The 20263-nt window shown below is 28.6% G+C and overlaps 1 protein-coding gene across 3 annotated transcripts; it reads left to right on the top strand.

The window, feature by feature from the left end:
• Positions 1–958: 958 nt before the first annotated feature.
• On the top strand, positions 959–13498 carry LOC133672580 (uncharacterized). Of its 3 annotated transcripts, none has more exons than XM_062093027.1 (2): positions 959–1406; positions 12157–13498. In XM_062093027.1, the coding sequence occupies exon 2, from the start codon at positions 12211–12213 to the stop codon at positions 13372–13374; it is 1164 nt and encodes a 387-aa protein (XP_061949011.1). In that variant the 5' UTR covers positions 959–1406; positions 12157–12210; the 3' UTR covers positions 13375–13498. The 3 variants fall into 3 exon arrangements, with proteins under 3 accessions (XP_061949011.1, XP_061949012.1, XP_061949010.1); XM_062093028.1 differs by lacking the exon at positions 959–1406 and adding an exon at positions 11859–11879; XM_062093026.1 differs by lacking the exon at positions 959–1406 and adding an exon at positions 11877–11951.
• Positions 13499–20263: the final 6765 nt, after the last annotated feature.

The following is a 20263-nucleotide window of genomic DNA, read 5'->3' as shown; positions in this document are numbered from 1 at the left end:
CCCTAAATATTAAAAAAATCATTAGTGGTTTGACTTAACATTTTAGTGAATGGTTTCTCAATGTAATTAATATCCATTCATCAATAATGTTTTGATTTAACATTAAAGTATAGAGTATGTCTGTCATATTAAATGATGTTTGTTCTCTACATAATTATCATTGATCATTTGAATAGTATTTAAAATTCTTTTCAAAACTTATTCCATATTAGCCAAGGATTTTTGAGTCAATACTCTTTGAGATCAGATGTAACATTTTTCCTAATTCACTTAGGATGATGAATCCCTTTTGATCACTCAAGTACCATTATATGGTTCATGTTTTACTAAATGTTTGCCCCTTCATTATTTCAATTAAGATAATATGTAACAAGATCAAAATGTAATGTCATAACCTAATTTTTTATTTTTTTTATTTTGATTTTTATTTTTTTAAAAGAAAATGAAATGAAAAAATTGAATGAGAAAAATTGAGATTTAGATTAAGTCAACACAAATGAGAAGTTTTTGAGGATTAATAAAGGAGGAATTGTAAATTTAGGGTTCAATTTTGCTAGATATTGAAAGAATTGATAAGTTTAGGAACTTAACTAAACTTTGAATTGATTTAATTAATAATATCGGGAGCTTAATTGAAGAATTGATGAGTTTGAGACTTAATTGAGCTTCTAATCAATTTATTAATGAAATCAATAACTTAATTGAAGAAATATTAAAATTTAGGGCTGATTTAGGTTAAAATTGCAAGAAATTAAAGTTTAAAGACTGTTCTGTAAAAGGTTCCGCAATACAGGTGTCTCATTGCTATTTTGCCCAGGGGTCCGTTTAAAAATGTCAAAACATCGAGGACCAAATTGAAAAACGGTCGCCCTCGCCCTGAAACGGCGTCGTTTCACCCCCATTTATCGTCTTCTTCCGCTGGAGACAGAGGACGCCGCCAGTGAAGAAAAAACAAAATACTGCCCAGATGGGCAGCCCAACACAAGCCAAAACAGAATAATTTAGTCTGCCAATGTCCCCAATCCAAGCAGACTTCCTCCCGGGCACGCTACTGGAAGACGTGGGCAGAGGCTACCAAATCTCCTATAAAAACCCAACGAGGCAGCCGTCGCGAGGGGAGAACAAGCAGAAAAAAAGGAAGAACGAAGACACTGGAAAATTACACAAGGCAAGACCAAACAAAAAACCCAGAACAGGAACATCACAGAAAACAGAGGAAACCCAAACAAAACCGAAGAAGCAAAAGGACAAAGACAGGGGAGCAACACAGGGGCAGAGAATCAGAAAAACCCAGAAGCGAAGGAAGAAACACAGAGAGAAAGACAAAGAAACCAAAAACACCAGAAGACAAAAACACATAGACGAGAACCAGCATTGACCATCGCCTTCACCGTCTCCAGAACCAGGTATGCATTCTTCTTTCGTTCTATACAACTGATATTTGAACATTGTGTGAAGGTTATTTTAATTACCTTGACACTGTTCATGCACGCGTGGATATATTCACGCTTGTCCTGTTGCCCAGCCGAGTTATTGGATTGGGCCAGTGACAGGTTAGGGCAGCTAAGGACCACACCAGCCTAGCTAGGTCTCAAAAAAATAAAACAGAAATAGAAAACAATTGTGATTGGGCTGGGCTAGTCCCAGGCCCAGCCGACTAATCTGTTTTGAGCTAAGATGTGTTTGACAAAATATATACTTATGTTAATCTCTTTTATTTTATTCTCTTTTCGTATTGATATTTTGTTAAACGAGCTCGTTTTTTATAAAATAAAATTTCTAAATTATTTAGGAATCTTCATTGATATATTTATGGTCTCCTTGTATGTTGTTTTATGCTTTTTTCTATGTGTATTGTTTTCTATGCTGCATGTTAAATCTACAAACCATTATTGTTAAATACAAATCTCTTATGCAATATATTTTTCTCTTCTTGTCTAAAAAGAGTAAATAAAAAAGGTAAACAAAAAGAGAAAGGCATTAAAAAATTGTTTTTTCTTCAATTAAAAATCCAAATCTTACGAACTTATTCATTGGCGTTAAAGTCAGTAATATCACACTTTTTGGGTTTGTGTAATATTTACCAACATCAGAGTTGAAAATATTCGTAGGTAAATATTCACTAACGTTAGAGTCAGGAACATTATATAAAGAACAAAAAAAAAAAAGATAAAAAACAAACTTTTAGCAATTTAAAACAAGACCAATAATATAGTCTGTCTCAGGTAGGACACTTAAAGGATGATAGCACATTTCCTTTCATGTAACCAGTTATGTACTGTTGACCAGCTAAGATTTTTAATGACTATAATATTAGAAGACGACTTCTTAAACATACACTTTTTCCCCCCCCAAAAAATAAGATACTAGATATCTATTCTTTAAATAAAAATTTTTGTTTGGTCACCGCAATGTCCGAGTGTGACATATAACATTCTCTATCTTTACATCTATCATTTCATTGATTTATTAAATCAAATGAAATTTTTTAAGTAATTGTTTGGATCATTGATAAGACTTTGGTTCTCTTGTTTAGACAATGACTCCATTATTATAACAATACATGACAATTGAATCATTGATAAGACCTAAAAATAAACAAAATGAAATTGTATATCAAAATGAAAATTATAGTGAATATTGAGTTAGCCATATATTCATGTTTCATGGTTTAGTCTTCTATTTTTTAATTTGCTATTTTAATCATAATTTCAAGTCTTATTTCATCCGTTAGGCTATATAAGAGTCTAATTACAAGAAAAAAAGAGAGTTTAAAACTAAAAAAAAAAACAAAGGAGCTTCACTATTTATATAAATAGTGAAGCTCCATAAGAAAGGCTAAGTGCTTTATAATTTTTTTATTTTAATTATGATTTCAAGTCTAGTTTCATCTCCAAGGGGCTATAGAAGGGTTTAATTGCAAAAAAAAAAAAAGTTTAAAACTTAAAAAAAAATATTAAAGGAGCTTTACTATTTATATAAATAGTATTTTAGATAAATAAGATAAATCTACTTATGCTTTGCAATGTTAATTTATATGAATTATTTCTCCAAAAAGAGTGTGTGCTTTCCGACTTGTAGTTTATTTTGAAGAAAAACGTTGTCGTTGTTGTAGTTATTATTATTATTATTATTATTTTATTCTAGTGCTTCCAGCCAATGCAATTCAATTCAAGCCATTGCTTTTTTTTTTTCTAGTCAGGTAAAACATCCCTTCTATCAGAAAGCAGAATTAAAGATATCCATCACTTTGTCACGTTCAGTCTCAGTAATCACAGGCTTCCCATGACAAAACATTGCAACATCAATCCCACCCGCCGACCTCCATTAAAAAACCTCACAGCCTCCATGAGTCTCCATCTCGATTATTAGGTTCATCCTAATTTGGTCCATAAATATGCTTAGATGACACTTTTTCCCTTAAAGTACCAAGTTATAAAAGTAAGTGATTAGAAAAATGTACACAGATCAAGAAAAATAATAATAAACAAGCCTAATTATTTAAAATAAATTAATTTTGGGGTGTTTGTTTTTTGTTTTTCTTTTCTCAATTACATAATTTATAAATAGAAGAGTTAATAAAAAGTGTAATATAAACGTATGAACTAACAATATTATGATAGAAGGACCCCTTTTTTAAAAAAAAAAACACAGAGGAATTCAAGCAATATAAAAAAAGAGGCTCCAATAAAAAAAAATATACAAGGATCAAATTGAGCAAAAACTATCAAATATACAAGTAAACTTTATAATATAGCACATACAAGCCAAAGTATTTATACCGCAGGAAGAATTGCAAGTTGATTTCAAACAAAACAATAGAAGGTGTCAACATTATAAATGTGTTTTTTAGTAATATAAAATTTATTTATTTTTATTTTCTGATAAAGTAAAGAAATATATTAATTGATAACTCAAAAATAAATTTGGGAACATTAATTAAAAACAAAGATGAAAAGTTAATTTTCTATTAACAAGTAAAGATATATAAAAAACAAATATCTTACTTGGTTTATCCTTTTTATTTTATACATTTTATTTTATTTATCTAAGAGATGTATATGATTGCTAAGTACATATAATTTTCATTCTTATAAATGTGTAATGTAAATATAATTGTTTTATCTTAAATTTAATAAACACAAAACAAAAAATAAATTATAATAATCTCGTGTAGGTATTCTGAAACTATAGAAACCATCCAAAAGATTTATTACTATTTTAAAATAGTTGAAATAAATAATCTAGGACATGTGAGAGAGGATATTAATTTAAAATTAAATTAAAAAAACACAAAGCTAATAACGAAAGGGCAAATAATGTTGGGTCATGTTCAAAACCTATTTTTATATAATTTATAGTAATTAAAATAAATATTCATAACAATTCCAATGATTTATATGATCCAATAAAAAATATATTTTAGTTTAAATTTTATTTTATTTTGACTCATGTATTTTGTTTTTATGAGAATCTATCTTTTATCATAAATAAAGTTTTTTAAATAAAAAATTATTATAGTTTTAATTTAAAAAAAAAGGTCAAAACATAACAAGACAATTTTGAAAATATTATCCTAATAATTTTATTTGAAAAATTCAAAAAAATAATTAAAATAATAAAATATAAGTTGATGGTTTAAAATACCCTTTAAAAAATAAAAAAATAAGCCATGCCTACAAGCTTGGTTGTCTTTGTTGTTGTTCCTTTTTAATTTTTTTTTTAAATACAATGGACAACACATTGTCATCATGAGAAGATGATTTGTTAAAGCACCATAAAAACCTTTATAAACCTTTTTTAACCCTCAAGCATAATCTAATCATTTTAAAAATAAAAAATCAGATCGAATCTAAAATTTTTTAATGAGTCTCAATCTACTTTTTCTAACATGTTTGAAAGAAGAAATCATCTTTATCAAACTCTTCTCTTCAAGATGAACCTATTAACACTAAGATCAATATTTTTATGCTTGTAATATGGATGACCAAACTATTTCTCTCTCGTCTCCTTTTTTTCGATGACTTTCTCACTGTTTCTTAATATCTAGGGACTAAAATATAAAATAAAAAAGCTTATAAATAAAACATGAAATCATAAAATAATAGGACCAAATATTAAAAATGAAAATAAATAAGCCTAATTATTTAAAATATATTAATTTTGGGGTGTTTGTTTTTTGTTTTTCTTTTCTCAATTACATAATTTATAAATAGAAGAGTTAATAAAAAGTGTCATTAAACGTATGAACTAACAATATTATGATAGAAGGACCTTTACAAAAAGAAGAAAAAGAAGGAATTCAATCAGTATAAATAAAGAGGCTCCAATTAAAAAAAAAAAGAGTACAAGGATCAAATCAAGCAAAAACTATCAAATATACAAGTAGACTTTATAATATAGCATATACAAGAAAAATAATAATAAACAAGCCTAATCTCTTTTTTTTCGATGACTTTCTCACTGTCTCTTAATATCTAGAGACTAAAATATAAAATAAAGAAGCTTATAAATGAAACATGAAATCATAAAATAATAGGACCAAATATTAAAAATGAAAATTAAGGGATAAAATTGAAGTTTTTCATGCTTGCAAATAAAAAAAAATGCTTTGTTTTTTGTTTATGTTAATTTTAATGCTTCATTGAATTTTTTTAATAAGAACATTGGATTTTATTTTTGTAAAGTTTCCTCTATTAATATCTAGGAAGTAAAACATAAAAGAAAAATTTTTAGGAATGAAACATAAAATCTTTAAATAATAGGGCCCAAATATAAAAAAATTGAAAACTAAAGTACAAAATTGAATTTTTCATGCTAGCAAATGAAAAAAAGCTTTGTTTTTTATTTATGTTAATTTTGATGTTTATTTGAACTTTTTTAATAATAAAGTTAGATTTTATTTTTGTAAAATTGATATTTTATTTACCGTGGGAATATTCTCTTACATCTTGCGAAAGCATGTAAATTAAAACAAATTTTAAAACATAACATTATAAAAGAATAACTTTTGAGAACCAAATTAAAAAACACTTAGGACCTAGAAGAAAAATTGGCCTAAGTAACAATGTTATAAATAGTTCAATAAGAGTTGATGAATAGTAATTATACACTAAAAGGATAATTACAAGGAGCTTTCTATAGTTTGATTGTTTTTCATTTTGTATCCAAGTTTTGGAAAATTACTCTTTACATCTTTAGTCAAATTAAAAGTTCAAACCATGTTAATGATGTTACTACCCTCATATATAATATATTGGAAATCCAAGAAAACAACATTCTTTTCACTCACTCTCGATTCTTTTTGTCTCTCTCTTTTTCTCTCTCTCTCTCTCTCTATGATTCTACTGTCACTCCATAAAATCAGCTACCAAAACCCCAAATCAAAAAGGTTTGTTTAATCAAATCTCTTAGAATTCTGTGACATTTTTTGTTAGAAAAGAACAAGTTATCCCTTGAGATTTGATAGGTATGTTCTAATTTTTTTAACCAAATCAAAATATTGAAAATTATTGGAAGTGTGTTTTGTTTATGTTAAATAACATTTTCATTAATTTATGTATTATTTTCTCTCTATTTAACCATCTAAACAAACATGTTTAAGGATTTGACCAGTACACAATGACCCTTCAATAAACCCTAATTAATTCAATTTTTTCTTGGGTAATGACAATATTGATAAAATCAAACCTTGCTTAGTAATGGTTTTACATAATTTATCATTTGTTGCTAGAAATTATTAAAAAAAACCAAATTTTAGTCTAGCAAGTTATTGTTCATCATTTTTCATCAAACTCTAATTTTAAAATGTTGACATAAAATGTGATTAATTGATATCTAACCATTAGATAGCATTTTTTTTTTTTATCATTTTATAACATGATTTTGTAATTTTTCATTATTTATCATTTTATGATACAAAATGTCATTTACTGTTGCTTACCACGACAACAAGCCACACCTTGAAAAGGGTTGCTGCTATGACTACATGGTTTATATGGATATATTGTTCATATGCAAGAAAGTCTATGACATGGACTTATATGGTTTTCAAATAATAGATAAGAAAGAGAATACAATATTTGATGATGCATTTACGTTAAAGATGTTGAATTTGCACGAAGGTGAAAAAGAGATTCATATCTAAGTTGATGTTAATCACATTATTGCTCCTCAATAATAGGGAAGCCATGGTGTTTCACATACAAGCTTGAAGGTAGTAAGCAAATCGGAATAAAATACTTCAAGGATGCTGATGTCAATAATAAAGTCATACTTTAATTTGATGTACGATTTGGATCTTAATAATGATGATGTTGCTATTAAAAGCAATATAGATATTGATAATGTTTGCATAAATATAAATTTAAGCAATGAAAAAAGTAAAAGAAATGAAAGAGTTAATGTTGGTAGTATAGGTACTGAGAGAACTAAAAGGGTCAATGAAACTGATGATGAATATGCAAAATATGAAGAGGAGGAAGATGATGATGATTATATTTTTTTTGATGATAAAAGATTTGAATTTATTAATGAAACAAAAGATTAATGGATTGATAGCTTAGAAGGTGATTTAGCTTTTGGTAAAAGTTTAGATGATTGTTTATAATTAGATAATGAGTGGAGGATAAGTTATGACGAGGATGATTTTGATGTTAAATGTAGTGCGAAATCCTACAATAGTTGCGGGGAATTTGAAGATGAAAATAGTAGGGTTGCGATAAAAAAGAAGAAGTATAAGGTTGATCCTGACTTGATGTATTAATAAAGTTTAGGGAATGTCAAATCTTAGGGATGTTAATAATTACAAGGATGTTTTGAAAGAATATTAAGTGAATCATGGGTATCATATAAAGATGATTTATGTTTCTTTTGTTCCTAATAGAAAGACTTTCATGGTAAAAACTTTGAAAGATGAGCATAGTTGTTTTAAACCTGTAACTATAAAAACAACCAATACAACTTGGATAACAAAAAAGATAATACTAGTGATAAGTGTTGATCCAAACATATCTAATAAGGCACACCTAATATGACTTTGAAGAGTTAGGACAAGGGCAAAGAAGTTTGTGAAAAGAAGTAATAAAGAGTCATTTCATACACTTACTATATCTATATATTAAGTTGTTGAAGTAGTTTAACCTAGTATTGTTAACTTTCTAGGGTTTGAATCAAATTTAATTTAGATGGACATTCACTAAGGAAGTTTCAAAGATTATGTATGTTTTTGAAATATATGAATGAGGTGAATGGAAGTACACATTTCATTGGAATTGGACGTTATCTAAAAGGTACATATGGAGGTTTTTTGTTATCGATAATTGGGTTGGATGCTAATAATGGACTTTCCTATGATGTATTCTGTTGTGTAAGCTGAAATAGCGACATATGGCGATGGTTCTTATATGTCATATACATATCCATAAAAAAAAAGAGTACATTAGAGGCTTTTTGCATTATATCTGATTGGTAAAAGATATACTATTAATAATTTTTAAATTTCTTATTAAAATTGTATTTTTTTTTTCTTTTTAAGTAATTCTTAAATTTTTTTCTTATAAAGTCGACCATAGGTAGTGAATGAGATATTCCCAGAGGCTACTTATAGATACTATGCAAGGCATATCTATGTTAATCTTAAGAACAAAGGGTTTTGTAGTTTAGAGATGAAAATTGGATTTTTCAGTGCAATGAAAGCTTATACAAATCTATAATTCAAACTTACTTGAAGGATATTGGAGATGTAAACAAAACAACTTTGGGTTGGTTGAATAATATTAATGCTGAAACATGGGCTAAACATTTGTTTGATCCTGAGATGAAGATGAAAATGTAACAAACAATTTAGTTGAGTCTTCAATAGTTGAGTTAGGAAATATAGGAGTATGCCAATTGCTTTGTTACTGGAAAATATTAGGTAAAAGCTTATGTCTAGGTTTCTTGCGGGATATACTTAGGTTGCAGGTTAGGAATCACATACCACACTTTATGTTAGGAAGTTGTTGGATATGTCTATTGAGAAGTATTGACATTCGAGGATAATTCCAGCCAGTGTAAATGAATATTAAGTTTCTAAATAACAATGAAGAGTTTGTGTTGATTTGGATAAAAGAGAGTGTTTATATCATGAGTAGATATAGATAAGCATTCCTTGTGACATGTCATCCCTTGCGTGCATTATAATAGGCTTGACATTGAAGACATATGTAATGCGTATTACATAGTTGAAACTTTCAGGAGGATATACACTAAGGTGGTGCATCTATTATCAGAAAAAGATTTAGATCCTTAAGAATTGGATCTCATTGTTTTGCCTTCTGACTTGAAAAAATATATTGGTATACCAATAAGAAATAAACATAGGGAACAGGTGAAGATTGACTTCTAATATAAGAAATATAACATCTACACTTAGGTGCAATATTTGCAAGCAATATAGTCACAATTCAAAGACATGACAAAGAGGTGGTGCAAAATAACTTAGAGGATTCATTGATACCATACCTAGTGATTCAAGTAGTTTGACATGAGTTTTTAGTGTTGTTGGTAGTTTTCGTGGTTCTGACAATTCAAGTGGTTTTCGTATAGGTTTTAGTGGTGTCAGTAAGAGTTTTAGTGGTGTTGGCAGGGGGAGAGAGCTGTTGTAGGTGGTAGAAAAGCTAGTATAGTTGGTGGGAGAGCTAGTAGAGGTGGTGGGAGAGGTGTCAAGGGTAATGGAGGAGGTGTCAAGGTAGTAAAAGAGTTGTTCGTCCATCCTCTTAACCACCGACTCAAATCTATATAAGGGTTTTCTTAAAACAACACTAGGAAGTTTAATTTAATGTTATTAATTATTCTACTAATAATCAATTCAATTTGGAATTGCAGGCTGATATTAGAACTTTATCAATTCAGCACTCAATCTAGACTAATTGCATTGAATGAAGTATGTAAAAAAAATATACAAGAATATGATGATTTAATTTTGGGTTTTCTTAGATATCGTGAACAATATTTTGTGGATCTTTTGTTGATGTTATAACAGGTTTAAATACTTGATTTTACTTTATGTTTAATGTAGCTAAACATGATTTGCTAGTGTTATTCATTTTATTTGATTAAGATAAGTAATATCATAGTTAAAAACATTAACATTGCACACACTAAATTAGCTATCAACAACAATTTTACACTTGCAAAACTAACCTCCGGTTGTGATTCTTGATCTAAACTCGATGTAATTCATCTTAAATTTTCTTCACTTCATCTAGTATTTGATCAATATTATTAGCACCTTTTCTCACTATAATAGTTACATCAATATCATTAATAGGTTTGCATCAATCAATAAATGTTTTGCCTTATGACTTGTCATCGCATCTATATAATAGCTTGTTTTTACTAACATCTAACTTTGATATTCTTATAGCTGTATTTTTTTCCATATTTTGTGTATTTTCTATTCTTGAACTTTAGTCCATCCAAGTTGTTTCAAGTTTGTAGGCTATTATTAACATTTGATGAATATGAAGACATGTATTCAACTTTGTGCTGTAAATTTTAGGATATTGTTGATTGTCAAAGAGTTTTGGATTATTTTTAATTATAAGTGCAATGGATTTTGTGTTGGTAGTGTGTGTAGTTGATTTTGTTAGATTGGACTTGTAAAATGGTGAGTTTTTTTTTTTTTTGGAATAATTGTGTAGGGTGACTTACTTGAAATGATGATTTTACACTTGCAAAATTAGCCTTCAATTGTGATTCTTGATCCAAACTCGATGTAATTCATCTTAAATTTTCTTCATTTCATTTAATATTTGATCAATATTATTAGCGCCTTTTATTACTATAATAGTCACTTCAATAACATTAATAGGTTTGCACTAGTCAATGAATGTTTTACTTTATGACATGTCATCGTATCTATATAATAGCTTGTTTTTACTAGCATCTAACTTTGATATCCTTACAATTATCTTTTTCTATATTTTGTGTACTTTCTATTCTTGAACTTTAAACCATCCAAGTTGTTTCAAGTTTGTAGGCTATTATTAGCATTTGATGAATATAGACATGTATTATTACAATGGATTTTGTGTTGGTAATGTGTGTAGTGAATTTTAAAGTGGTGAGTTTTTTTGCAATAATTATGTAGGGTGAATTACTTGAAATGGTGAGGATTTGTTGAGAAAATTTATGTTGGTGTGTTTTTTGATTTGATGTTTGTGTTTATCATAAATTTTTAGGGATGAGAGAGATTATTTGTGTACGGTTTATATTATAGGAAAAAGGATTGAATTTGTTATAAACATGAAGTTAATAGTAATTTTGTAAATTTGAAGACATGTCTAACAATTATTTTTTTCTTTAAAAAAAATGAAAACTTTCATGTTGTGGTGAGTCGGTGACAATGGTCGGTGAAAATTTTGTTATTTTAAACAACAAGGATTCTTTAATCATTAAATTGAAAACAATGGTAAACATGTAAATATTGTGGCATTTATATTGATTTTTTTTTTCAAAACCGGAGGATGATGTAAAGTATTATAAATTTATTAAAGTTGATAATATAAAATGTGATTTCTGGGGAGAAAAAAAACAATTAAACTACAGAAAAGTTGATGTAATTATTTACCTAGAGGAAACTAGCTAGTTTGCTTTGACAAATAAAACCAAACAGTTTTCGATGCATAAAATGAATCTTCTTATTAACCCTCCAGTGTCGAACAAAGCTGTCCAACATATTGTGACACTGAACTGAGTTAAATTTCCAATATTGTAAAAGAAAACACAAAGTCACCATACAAAATATCTCATGCCAGAACTGTCCCTAGCCCCACATGAGCACCACCACCATCCTATAATATTCTAAAAACGAGAGATCAGACATCCTATCGCAGGTAATGGCCGGCTATAAGTAGCTCCACTTTGTGTTTTGGTCCCATATGGCTATGGAAAAACAGATTATTTGGGTAGCCTGCAACACTCTCACTGAGTTGTCCATTTCCCTATTCATTTCTTGAATGCTAGCTTTTACTTCTTTATATTCCACTTGTCCCTGCCTCTTAATTTCTTATGCAACCTTATTCAAAATCCATGTTTCTTTCTCATATTTAAATAACTTCTTCTCTGTGTATATATAATTCTTATTCTCTTTATCCTTTTATGACTTCACAGGAGGACCCCGACAGTATCTGAACCCAAACCTTTAGTTAGTTTTACCTTGTAGAAATGGCAACAAGTTCCTTAGAAGAGAAATGGGAACATCCAGACCGTAGTGCTCAAGACGAAGAAGATCAAGATCAGGAAGAGGAAGAATCATTATCACTGTGTGATTTACCGGTCAATATTGTGAAAGGAGAGAACAACCAGTCAATCAGGGATCAAGAAGCTCATAAAGAAACCGAAACAAATCAAGAAGATTTCGACTTTGGTCCCTTCAGGGGTGGTGATGGCTCTCTTTCTAACAAATCAGACATGTGTGCAGCTGATGATATATTCTTTCAAGGCCAAATTCTCCCTCTTCGTCTCTCAGTTAGCTCAGAAAGTGGTGTTAACAAGTTCAAGAATGATACCAGCTTGAACCCATGCCACTGCCTATCAAGGTCAGAGTCCATGGACCACAATTCACTTGGTGGTTTAACAAGTTTCAGTAGCAGAAGCAGTAGTAGCAGAAGTCATTACTCATCAAGCAGCACCAGCACAAGCTCTGCTATTGCCAGCACAAGAATGATAAAGCCAATAATTCAAAACCAGTTCCTTACACATCCAAGTCCAAAGCCTCAAATTAGACTTTCCAGTGCTTCGCTGGGGAATGCAGCTAGTAGCAAACCAAGAAATTCTTCGGTTTGGGACTTTTTTAGACTGGGTTTGGTCCGTACACCAGAGATTGAATTTCAAGATCTCAAGGTTCGTAATTATGTTAGTAGGAATAGTAGCTCTAGTAGCAGCAATTCAAGCATCAACAAGTGTAGCAAAATTAACGTTAGCAATGGCAACAGTAAAAGCAGTCGGAAGATCAAGAACGTGAGTAGACATAATAGCAATGATAGTGGGAAGACGATGGGAAAACGGAGTTTGTTGGAGAAAAGAGGAGGGTTGTTAAGTGGATGTAGCTGTTCAGTTAGTACAGTGAAACCAGTTCCATTGAACAATAATATTGTTGTCGTGAAAAGCAGTAACAGTAGGAGTCATAGCGCAGGAAATGGCAATAATGATAAAGGTGAAAGAGGGTCCATGGAGCTAGAGGAGAAGGTGCAAGAGTTGAAGATGAAGAAAAGAATGGTGCAAAAGCAGCAGGAGGGAAAGCAAGCTATGTCACGTCATCGAACGTTTGAGTGGATAAAGGATCTTTCACATGCTACCTATCTTGACCATGAAGAGGAAGCTGTCTAGACTCTTTTTCAAGAACAATGCCTCTCGCAGCATGCCTGTATTCCTTTTATCATTATCTTTTTCTCTGCCTTTTGTTTTCTGGATTCACTTTTTCTTTAATTTTGAATTTTCGTTTTCTTACTTATATATTTGTTATTGCTGTGAAATGGCACTGTTAACTAGAACTACAGGTCTTGGTTTCTGGAGAGTGTTGAGGCTGTTAAAACCTAACCTAAAACACTAGCTGGTTATGGATTTTATATATAAAAAAATAACTCAAGGTAAGCAAAAGACCACTCCAAAATTCAAAATGAACTGCATGGCTCCATTAGGACCATTACACAGTGCACAGTACAACTAAAAGAACATCAGTTTTTACTTTTCATTGCTTTACACTTGCCTAAATTCATTATGTTCAGCTTTTTTATTTTTTTGTTTTGATCATAAAATTTTATTCCTTTTCAATTTTATCTTTGCGAGTTATATTAGTAATATTTTATGCGTTGAGATTTTTTTTCTTTGCATATATATTCTTAAATTCAATGTTTTTTTTTATAAACTTTAAAAATTGAATTAGAGGCCAATTTAAATTTATAGTATAAAAAAGGTTTAAAAAAAAAGACCAAATTAAAAAAAAAAAAATCCGGTCGTTTTTATTAATTCGATCACAAAAATAACTTCATTTTGGCCGATAAAGATTTAGTATATGAATTTTTGGTTTTATAAAGAATGTTTTGATTCTAAGTTCCAATTGTTGAACATTTAATTCCATGAGCTTTTGAGAGAAAAAAAGAAGAAGAAAGTCACTGGAAATTAAAGAAAGAAGAGAAAAAAGAAGGGTGATTTGCTACATTTCGGCAACTTTCTGTTATAAGATACATAGATGATACAAGTGAGAAAATTAATACACACAGTTGGATTCCAAGCTATGAAGAAATAGGAACGTTGACTTGTATATGAACAGGGTGTAGTTATTGTTATTCGATCCACCATTTTTTTATACAACAAGTAAAATGAAAAAAGATGAGAGAAATGGAAGCCAAGGTGAAGAGAGGAAATGATGAAAAACGAAGGCCGTGATGGTGGTGGAGGTGCATGTCATGATTGAGGCGTGACATTTGAAGCTTTATGTATGTGGGGGCGTGAGAGCAGTGAAAATGGCAATTCGTGACTGCTACAAAAGCACACACATGGGAGAGAAGGTGAAAGAAAAAGAAAAAGTAAAGACAAATAATTGGGGAGGATATCTTAGAAAGAGAATAATCTCTGCTTGCTCTGATGATTTTTACAAGGGAATGCTGTATGAAACGCTTCCTTCTGTCTCCTTTGCACTGTTTCATTAGCAGCCCAGAAAGTTACAAGGTTGCTAATCAGGAATCCAATAATTCTTTCCTTGTACTGTTTGTCTATCTTAAAGAGGTTCAGTGCATTCCCTTCTTCTTCTTCTTTTTTTTTTTAAATATTTCTATTAGTTTTAAAAACTAATTAATTAGTTTCTTGATAAGTGTTAATCTTGTTTAATTTAATATTTTTTTGTTAAAAAATATATTTTGATCATTCCATATCATCTACTTTTTTTTTCCTTTTCTATTTCTTAATAACAAAATAAATTAAAAAAAAACATGAAACGGATAAAGAGTATTAAGTTACAAATAAATTTACAAACTAGCTAGTTTTACAAAATTAGAGAAATTAATCTTGTTTAACATGATACTTTCTGTTTTTTAAATTATTTTTTTGTTTAAATAAATAGTAAATTAATATTTTTCATATGTATTTTAATGTGTTAATATTAAAAAAAATTAATTAATATATTTTTTAAAAATCATACAACACATTAACAAACACAAACACAAGTATAATTAATATACTAAAGAAAACTATTATAAGATTCCCAATTTTTTGGATTAAGTCCATGTCATTTACAGAAAAAAGACAAGAGACATAATTATTACAACTATTCACTGAGATCCAATCAGATGTTTATATGGATAAGGTTCTAGGCTTCTAGCACAATATTTGGAACATCTCTTTCTTTCTATTTGTTTTTTTTTTCCAATTGTTCTTCTCAATTGTGAAGTCCAAGCCCTAGCTAGCAAAAGAAGCAAGAGAGAGAGAAAGCTGCAATAAATCAGCGAGTCCTCAGGGTACTACAAAATTTTTGAGCATCCACCGTTTTATCGAGATTAGCAATTTCAAACAAGAAAAATATTTCTTCCTTCTAATTATCACGTGGAATCAATGGATTGTTATCTTACCCCCTTGAAATAACTTTTACCCTCTTGGGATAATTTTAAAGGATTGATATCATGAGATATACTCTCTCTCTCTTTTTTTTTTTTTTATGTATAAGTTTTATATACCACGTACGTCCAAGAGAATTTATAAAATAATTAGGTCCACAAGTAAAGAATGCATTATTAAGATATTTTAAAATTTAGATTTAATTTTGATTGATGTGTAATAATATTATCATAGATTTTTTTTTACTGTCAAATAATCATCTCAATCCAATAATTTAAGCTATTATGTAAGGTCTTAAAATATAATTTATATTATTCTCTAATACACCCTCTTAAGTGAAAGTTCTTTAAACTTGAAACTTGTATATACTCATATTACCTTGTGTTTAATTTTTATCAAATAAATAGGGATGATGAGATTCAAATTTGTGACCTCTTGATTATCAAGGCTCTGATACCATGTCAAAGAACAATCTCAACTTAATAGCCTAAGCTGTTATGTAAGATCTCAAGATATAATTTATATTATTCTCTAACACTTACTAACTAAAATATTAATATGTTTTAAAAATTAATTGTGGATGAATAAAAAATTAATTTTAAAAAAACTCTGGAATGGTAAAATTTCAAACCAAAATACCATATTGCTTAACGATTCAACTCTGAAAGCAAAAGCGACAAGCCATTGAAAGAAAGAAAGAAAAAAGAGTAAATAAATAAAGCCTATTGTTCTTCTCATGTTCTAGCTAATCCATAGATAATTTGTTCGTTGCCCTCTAATCACATGTATTGTCCATTGCTTGTCCATTCCTGATTATTAGATTTCTTGCCGTGTACCATTTGTATTAGAGAAACCATGGACCCGAAATGATGGATTCACTTGCATCACGATAATGCAATTAATTTCTCTCGTCTCTTTGTTGTTGTTCTTTTCTTAAAAAATAAAGAAAAAAATTACATTTCATTTTTACACACAATAGCATTAAATCCATCAAAATATATATTTAGTTTTTCAATAATCCATATAAAAAGAATATATATATATATATATATTAAAAAAAACCTACATAAAGCTCTACGTACATGATATAAAATAGATTTCCCAAATTACTCCTCGACTATATAAAAAGATACGTAAATGTTTTATTAATCCTTTTGGAAATTAATCCTAGTAATAATATAAGATAGATATATGTGAATCTTGTATTTTTCTATTATTAATCATCACAAATCTTGACTTAATTTGCATTCTTTTTATATACACTCTTAATTTCAATATATACAGTGCTAATAAGATTTATTTTATGTTTTAACAATAAATTAATAGAGATAATTTAATCATAATTTTCAACTTTTACGCAATATCATTCAATTTTTAAATGTGAAAAAAAACAATTTTTAAAAAATAATATTTTAATTGTACAAAATTTTAAAAAGTTGTTTAGTTGCTGTAAAATGTTTAATGGGGCCGGTGCATTGGTGTTATATTTCCCATTATCCAACCATGGTTCAATCGTTGGTAGAAAACAAAGAAAACTATAGTAGTTTATAACCAAAAAAATAATAATTATATAATATACACAGTATGAATGTTGTTTTTCTTTTTTGGAATTAAGTTATCAATTCAACGCTTTTTTAACGTACTGTTTCATGGATTAATGATGTTATTTTACAAGAGAAATGATAAAAACATATGATAAAAAAATATTACAATTCATTAGACTGTTGAAACTTACCAATAACTATACATCCATCGCAAGATTGGATGGCTTCCTTCTTCTTCTTCTTCTTCTAATTCATTTCATGTGTACCTTTTTTATTTGCTAATTTGCTGGAATAACTTAATTTAGGATTTCAGAGATCCTCGCCACTCCATATTATATCAATTAAAAATGTGTGTGTGTGTGTAATTTTGTATCTACCATTTTGTAGCTACCATTTTGTATCCATCCACTTAAATTAAGTCATATGTATTAATTAATAATCACATCAAAGTTGATATAATTTAAGTTGATTCGATGACTAATCATTAATTTTATGATTAATATATTATTTGATTTTCTATTTTTCTTTTCAATTAAGAAGAAACTACATTTAGGAACTTAATCTCAAAATGAAGCAAATAGCAACCTCGCAAAATCTAATAAAATATATGTATCTCAAGATTTTAAACCTTAAAAAAGGTAAATTTATCTCATGTAAAGTTAAGAAAAACAAGAACAAGGATAGAAGGATGAGAAAATAAATAAAGCATGAAGGTAAAAAAAATGCTTGTAAAAGAAAGGAAATGGAAGCAATAATAAAAAAAATATATAAAATAAATTTTAAAAGAAAAATTGCATATAGAAAGTTATATATTGATATAAAAAGATATCTGGGGCTGACCATGTTTTTCAAATATTGAATGACATTTTTTTGTTGATATAGAGTTTGAATTTTACATGAACTTGAATTCCTAATTTCTACAAACTTCTCATAACAAATCAAGAGCTTATACTATAAATCTTAATACAATTTGTATTCCTATCAACCCATGTTCTTCTAAGCAGTCACATATTTCCTTACTTATTTGCAAATTTTGCCGGTGTAATCTGACACAAACCTTTATTTAGAGTATGACTTGATCTTCTAGTTAATTATGTGAACTTTTATCGTTATGGTTGATTACCTTTTCCTGGTCAATCATATATTCTGGCTCTCCTGGATAATCATGGTTTCTAATTCCTTTTGTTAATCGCTTTATATTTTTCCTGATCGATTTCCATGTTCATGATTGTTTTTAACCTTCTTTTATTTTAATACAAATCAATGAGTATCACCAAAGGATCCATTAGAGGTACAAATTGGATCTACTAACTAAGAGGGCCCAAGAAGAATTGATTGGACGGTTCTGAATATTTGGTTTAACAAGTTGTAAATCTACCAAATTAGACATTTGTGTACTATTTAGGACATATCTGGAGCTACAAGTGGACTTTCTAGTTGAGCTAATAACTAGACATCTCAAGCTTTCCATCCATGTATGGTAAGATCATTAATTCATCTAGATAAGAGAGAATGAAATGTTTGAAGTTAGGCTAGAAATTGATATATGGTTTGGCTATTTGTTTTCTTATAATTTATGAACTTTTTATTTTGACAAGGATTCCTTCTCTACAAGGATATCATAGATAATAGCAATTGAGATTATTTTGGCAAGATTTTTCATGTCTTTTTTGTGGATTACCTTATTGACAAGGTTTTTTTTTTATCATTTAAGGAAATTAAGAGGCAATTTTTGGGCTTATTTTTTAATGCATAGTTTTACACTAACAAACATAATTTTTTAGCATAATTTTTTTTTGACCATTGGATTGGGCTGAAGTTTTACAAAAAAAAGTTGCAAAGGCCTTGTTTTATATACAATTAGACTTTCATAGTTACTGGACATTAGGAAGGTCTTGCGATAAGATCCAAAAGCTAATATGTAAGAATTGTATTAGGTTTCTAGTTGATTTAAGATTCTTTTTTCTATTTTATTTAGAATTCTTTTATTATTTTTTCATCTTTGTTTCAAATGTTTTTATCTATATAAATAAGGTTATTTTTTTATAAACTTTGAATTTAGAATAATCTATTGTGTGATTATAAGAAGATTCCTCTTAATTTAGTTTTTCATTGAACTACTTTAACTTATCAAAGAATTAACCAAGTTTTATGGTGTCTTTCATACTACTCATTCATGTCTCTTTATAGGTGTTGGGTGGGGGTTTGATTTTTATAGTCTCGGTGCCCTAGTATAGGTTATTGTTGTGTCAATCTCATTTACAAACCTAAATTTAACTTCCTTGGAAAAAGTTGATTTGATTAAGGGTTTTTGGATCTCTATATCCACAGGTTTCACATTAGTTGATATCTGAGCAATGCTTTAAAATCATGTTATATCTATTTATCTTTTAGTTGTTGTAATTTCATATTATATCTATATCCATGTTATTTCATCGTTGTCATAATTTAGAACCAAGTTGCTGCAAAAGTTAAAAAAAAGAAAGAAAGAGGAAGATTACTTGTGATTTGGTTGTTTACAATTCAAAAAGAAAAGGAAGAAAGATCAAAGAAATTCCAAAAATGAAAAAAATAAGGTTCAACCATAAAAAAATAATGTTTTCATCAAACTTGGATTCGACAACTCAAATATAAAAATCTTTTATTCTTGAGATGTATTTGTGTCATATTTTGATTTTTGAATTATTTAGAGAAACTTTGTTGGGTTGTTTCTAAAATTACCAAATAAATAAATAAATCATAACAGCTAGTCTTACGTTAAAAATTTATTTTGTTGTTGATTCTAGGTTTGCTACACAATAATCAGTCCAAAAATAGTGACTTTACTTTTTTTGAAATATTTAAGTTTTATTTCACTATTTTTTCTAATTTCATAATTTTTTTATATCTTCGTATCATTCATATTTTGCACGAATTTGCTTTGCGATTAATGTTTTTGTATTTGTAGTTTTGTATTGATAGTTTTAATCTATATATCAAGATGTTAGATGATGTAGGTTTATAATCCATAAAGAATTTTTGTAATTATTAAAAAAATAGGTCTAAAAAATATCTCAATTTCTTTATGAAAATATTTCTTATATTAATTTAAACCTCGAGCTTTAACTAGTTCTTAATTAAAA

This window comes from Populus nigra, chromosome 14 (genome assembly GCF_951802175.1).
Source record: "Populus nigra chromosome 14, ddPopNigr1.1, whole genome shotgun sequence".
Classification (NCBI taxonomy): Eukaryota; Viridiplantae; Streptophyta; class Magnoliopsida; order Malpighiales; family Salicaceae; genus Populus; species Populus nigra.
The sequence above is the reverse complement of the archived record's forward strand: the minus strand, read 5'-3'. Positions and strand labels throughout refer to the sequence as shown.

What these genes read in the sequence shown, in the direction of transcription:
- LOC133672580 (XM_062093027.1), top strand. Translation starts at nt 12,211, where the DNA reads ATGGCAACAAGTTCCTTAGAAGAGAAATGGGAACATCCAGACCGTAGT.